The sequence below is a fragment of the Nilaparvata lugens genome, chromosome 3, assembly GCF_014356525.2.
Source record: "Nilaparvata lugens isolate BPH chromosome 3, ASM1435652v1, whole genome shotgun sequence".
NCBI classification, from domain to species: domain Eukaryota; kingdom Metazoa; phylum Arthropoda; class Insecta; order Hemiptera; family Delphacidae; genus Nilaparvata; species Nilaparvata lugens.
The window spans coordinates 21575929-21581928 of record NC_052506.1 but is presented as its reverse complement, the minus strand read 5'-3'; the positions used below and the strand labels follow the sequence as shown (position 1 = coordinate 21581928).

Genomic DNA, 6000 nt, shown 5'->3' with positions numbered 1-6000 from the left:
TACTGTATTTCAGACTACATGCTTTTAATTTATACAAAATAAAATAATAAGGAGATTTTTCATCTAATTAGGCCGAAGCCTAAATTAGAGACCGAGACTTGTTCTGCGACTACATCAGTTCTTCTCGCGGTGACGACTCGATTAGAACTGCCGCTCTTCCACTCAAATATTCCGATTTGCAAGAAAACACGTGGAGCGCCCGGCCTAAATAATTTCAGGTTAAAACGTCGTGGGGTCACACGGTTCAAATACATTTCTAAATACGTTTGCATTAATTTCATTACGAAATTCAAGCCAGTACTATGGAAATGCTAGAAGACTACAATAATTTGAATGGATAAGAAGCATGTTAGCAAATCTTTTATGGCAACACAAAATTTAGGTGCTTACTTTGAGCATGAATAAATTATTCAATTATCAAGAACAAGGTTCACGTGAGTTCATATTGGAAAAATTTAGTCCAATTTTGATCAGTTCAACAACATGAAAGAAAGGCACAAAAAAAACTACAATATAAACCTCTCAATATTCCCCATATTACACATGCATGACCACTTTTCACAATTCAAACATCAATATTGAATTTTCTAATTACAATTGTATTTAAGACTAGTAGGTAACCCGTGCTTCGCAAGGGTCTATTTTAAAACTGCAAAATGAAAACTTGACGTAATAAAAAATTCGAAATTTGAAAATAGGCCTATAACCATCCTCGGTTGATGAAGAATCTTTATGCAAAATTTCAAATCAATCAGTCCAGTAGTTCAGACGTGATGATGTGTCAAACATAATTTTCCTACATCACGAACGTGTATGAGCCAGCTCTTTCAACTATTATAGTAAAGATGATGGATAGATGGATGATTTATCAGTATCTTGGAATGAGAATAACTTTTGAACGGTTTGAGAAATCGGTGCGGTTTTGATGCGACAGAAAATCAGTTATTTTTATTCGAATAGGATCCCCAATCATACCTATCATCTAATGTCCCTTTTAAAAGAAACGTTCAGCTGCTTCCATACAACTGGAAACATGACAAATTGAAAACTTGACGTAATGAAATCTTGAAGAACTGAAAATAGGCATAAATAACCGTCCTCGGTTAATTAAGAATCTATATGCAATATTTCAAATTAATCAGTTGAGAATATTTCAGACTTGATGATGCGTCAAACATAATTCCCTATTTCTTACGTGTATAAGCCAGTTCTTTCCTTTATTATAGTATAGAAAACTGAAGAAGACATAATACTTGAAAACCTCACAGAATCATATTGATTTTTCCAATACATCAATAAATTTTAGTATCGATTAGATCCTCCTCAATTTGAATCAGGCAGCCTTTTGTTTTCCCAATTCCAAACCAAATACCTAAAATACTCGTTTCACTGCGAATTCGTGTCTGATAGAATATAAAATATTAACTGAAGAATATAAATTATTACTTATTTTATTGTGATCTATTCATGTTTTTCTTATGAAATTCAGCATGAAGACTATGTTCATTTCATTTGTACTGGTGGCAAAATTTTACATTAAAGCATTAATTTATCTGTTATTCTTAGACCAATCTTGATAAATAAGGTATTCTTAAAATCATAATAAAATTTGCTAAATTTACATAGAAAATTTTATTTTTTAAAGTTGAGCCTTCATAGCATACATATTCATGTCAAATTTCAGATCAATACAACATTTCGTTCTTGAGATGAAAATTCCTAAGTGAAAAAAATGGCAGCTATAAGGATAACCGCTGAGTTTTGGACACTTGAAATACGATTTTTGTAGTCTCCTATCATCCAGGAACAATACTCTGAAATGTTTGACACTACTTCTGAAACACTCTGTAGAATGTCTACTAGAAGCCAGGCATTGCAGAAAATAATACAATAAAAAGGAAGGGAATTTCGGTGACATTAATAACAAATTACATGGAGTAATAATGATTTTATTACGCATCAATATTGTGGAATTATATGACTCGTTTACAAACTATAACCTCCAACTGAGATCATTGAAATAATCAACAAACAATACATGTATCTACTTATAAAATATAATTGAATCTGAACAAAATCATTTTTTATGTTATTTTTTATGAGAAAAATCATGGAGGACATAAAAGGAAAGGGAAGGGCAGGGTTAATTCATGGTTCAATTGACAACTAAAAACTTTAGAAATAATTAAAAATAGGGTAAAATGTATAATATATAATATAGTGTTAATATCACACCCCATAACTGAAGATTAACTTCTAGCGTATCTAAAACTTATTTAGGGATGTACGAATATTCATGAACGATTTTTAAGATTGATCATCTATGATCTATCATTCATAAAGATTAGAGTTCAAAGATAAACCATTTTACAAAGATATCATCAACATATTTTAACGTTATCTTAATTCTAAGTGAAATCGAACCATGTGAAATTTATATAAAATGATTCATGATAATTATATTAAATACAGAAATAAACACTTTAACGTAAGGATGACAGTCTCAAAAATTTCTATTCAGACCTAAAAAAATGAATACCGTTGTCGATTTTTCAAATAGAACTGGATTCAAATGATTTACCGTATATGGGAAAAGGCACGTGATGGCAGTTGTTTATGAGAACTCAAATATCATAAAATAATCATAAGTTTGAGTGTGTTATATAAGTGTTTATGTAATTTATTACTTCAATAATCTAATTTTCTATGGTAAATAAATTCAATACTTTGGTTATATCTTAATGCGAGTAATGAATACGTTATTCTACTTTCGAATGCTGCGGCATTTCCAGAATAGCATTTCAAATCATTCGTCTTTCAATGCAAATTCAACGAGACTACTCCAAAATAAATCTCATCGTTTGTACCGCACATACATTATAGAAAAATATACTGACAAAATTCATCATTAGCCTACTAATTTATCAACTGGTTTCAAACTCTCATCTCCTCAGAATTTATCTGATACAAACGTGGATACAAATTATATAAATGTGAGAGTATTACATTATTCTTGATTATTTATTTATACTTTCTCGAGGGAATGGAAATGAAAAATACCGTAACCAGTTTATACTAAAGACACGAACATTAAATCACATTACAATGTGTTTACATTGCGCTTCAGTAAATCATTCTTTCTAACTCTTTCATCATTCGTATAAAAATTAATAACATTGAGTTATGAACGAGATTGTTTTCAATTTCAATATCGATCAAACTTGCACAAGTGACATCCTTGTTTAGGCACTTCAAGCAGAGAAATGCCACAAAAATAACCTTTCAAATCAAAATATTTCCAAAACTTCTCAAATTAAAACCGATGATATCCTCTGTGAACTTGATAATAATCAGCTCTAGTACTCCATATTTAATAAGAAATGATAAGGCACCTGATATTGATCCTCCTTCTTTCAAATATCAAATCTGTGTAACAAAATTCCACGAAAACTAATAATCGCACCTATTACAGTTTTCCAATACGTCTTAGAAACGAAAAACATGGTATTGCAATACGAAATACTGCTACACTACTACAAATTATTCTCGAAGATAGTAGCAAAAGTATTTATCAGTAAATCAATTATTCATTTGCTCAAGAAATTTATACAAATTATACTATACTGTATTCACTGGCATATTACATATATGTATTGAAACTAAACATGCTTCCATCGCATCTTTATATTTGTATACATTATTTGTTAACACTAATTGGAGATTTCTAGAACACAATATAGCAGTACATTACACGCCTACATGTTTTCAAAAACCAACTTCTACAATTCTATATTATCGTTATTACAAATATATACAACGAGATTACTTAATAAATTGTCACAGCCAGGTAATAATCAATCAAAATTGTCAATGATATTAGCGTTACACCATTTCAATCTTTGTAATCGATCAATGAATATTGTTAATGATATTATAGTTAAATCATTACAATGCTTGTAATCCATAAGTGAATATTGACAATGACAGAGTTGCATCATTACAATTTTTCTAACAAATCGAGATTGTTAATGATATATAGGAGGTAGGTACATCATTACAACATTTGTGACTAATGAACGAATATTGTTAATGATATAATGAAGGTACATCATTGCAATTTTTGTGACCAATCAATGAATATTGTCAACGATATAATGGAGGTAAATCATTACAATGTTAGTTGGTTGAAAATCTTGTGTTGTTGACAAATGTTTCTATTCTTGTGGGAGATCGTCGACTTCAACTTTCGGTTCAACCTTGCATTCGAGCAATTCGGGAGCTCCACCACAGGCAGCCGGCTTTTCTTGCTCGGCAGAGGTGCAGCCAGCCGTCTTCCACTTCTTGTCGACATGCGCAATGGACGCTTGCCGCGCCTTCATCGGAGCGGCGATCTCCGCGGGTTCCTCTGTGTTTAGCGAGTAGCGATAGTTACCGTATTTACAAGACTTGATATCGTTACTGCTAGATTTGTTACAGGTTTTTTGCAGACTCAGTTCCCGCAGAGCCGCTTCGGCTTTGACTCGTACATCTTCGGGTGCTAGAACCGCGAGCCGATGTTTCGACGCAGTTTTGTTGCCCTTCTTCCTCAGAGCCCCGTCGTCCGCTTCCTCATCACCACCGTCCTCAACTACCTTCTCCTCCTCCTGAGACTCCCCCCTTCGCAGCGACCGCTTGCGCAGTACCGGCGCCGTGATTGGCTCCAGACCCGGCAGTGACTTCTCGCCGGTCTTCTTTGATTTCTTTCCGCCGCCGTCGCCGAGATGCTCTTGGCCTATGCAAACGGTCGAGTCGATGATGTTCTCGCTCACCGGCAGGTGGACATCTTTATTGTGCTGCACTAACTCGTTCAGGCTGGCCATTGCCAAACCGCAGTCTGCAATCAACAGGAGAGAACTACTTCAAATTGCTTATCACATAATCGTATAGAAAGGCTTAAATGATAGCAAAAATCACTTCTTTCTAACGAAAAATTAACAAAACATACTGCCTTCCCAAAATAATACCGTAATGTTATTGATAATAATAGTAAAACTGTAATATTGCACTGTCTTTTCCGAAACAGTTATAGTATTTTCAAATCTTAACAAGAGAATTATTTTTTAAAAAATTGAAAAAATTTTTTTTGCATAAAATGTAGATATTTTTATATTTTAAATACCTACTGTAATCAAGATCCTACTATAACTACTGTAGAACAAAAAAAGTGTTAAGGATTACAAGAGGAAAAAGAAAGAAAGAATATGAAGTCTTTTATTGATAGTGTTATGTAAAATATCAGAATATTATTTGGGTAACATTATAGGTGATTTCTGTAACGCAAATTGAACATAAATAATTATTGCTAATTTAAAATGTTTGTATTGACTAATACGATAACATATTTACACTCGATTATGAGAAAAATCAATTTTTAAATATTTACCTGAACAAATTGGCCGACCGGCAGATTGCTGGCCTTCGCCATCCTCAGCTTTAATCTCTGAATCGTAGCTTGAGCTGGCAAAACCTCGATAATCTGCAATAAAATAGTAAAATTCTAATAAAAAAACACATTCCACAGTTTCAAAATCGCTGCAAAAAAACTGAAAAAAAGTTATTTTCATTTAGATTGTGCAGTAAAATGTAGTGTTTTCAAGTTTGTAATTAAATTTTCACAAATTCGTAATTATTTAATTATAATTCCAACTCATATTTTAATTATATTTCAACAGTAAATCATACGCAGCTCTGCAATGCCGCATCCGAATAATCACTAGTCCTCTAATTTAATTATAATTATTTATTTATATTTAATTAGAGGAATAATTAAAATATGAGTTGGAACTCAACTCCTACCCATGTAACATATTTATTATTAATTAATAATCAATCAATCAATAGTTTATTTTTCCTTCATACAATGCATACATGAATGTATAATTAAATAAATACAATTGACAATTAACAAAATAAGTTAAAAGTAAAATAGTATTATTATTAAATACGGAAAGTCCCTGAAAA

The 6000-nt window shown here is 32.0% G+C and overlaps 1 protein-coding gene across 7 annotated transcripts in view; it reads right to left on the bottom strand.

Moving 5' to 3' along the window:
* Positions 1 to 1933: 1933 nt before the first annotated feature.
* LOC111064391 overlaps positions 1934 to 6000 on the bottom strand; it is a 125194-nt gene continuing 121127 nt past the window's right edge. For 6 of the 7 annotated variants that reach the window (XM_039423282.1, XM_039423285.1, XM_039423286.1 and 3 more), the window contains 2 exons: positions 5423 to 5515; positions 1934 to 4873 (listed from right to left, as the gene is read on the bottom strand). In XM_039423282.1, coding sequence (XP_039279216.1) covers positions 4215 to 4873; positions 5423 to 5515 — 752 coding nt within the window. In that variant the 3' untranslated portion in view covers positions 1934 to 4214. Of the gene's footprint in view, positions 4894 to 5422; positions 5516 to 6000 lie in introns of all 7 variants that reach the window. The other variant, XM_039423288.1, reaches the window with a different exon arrangement.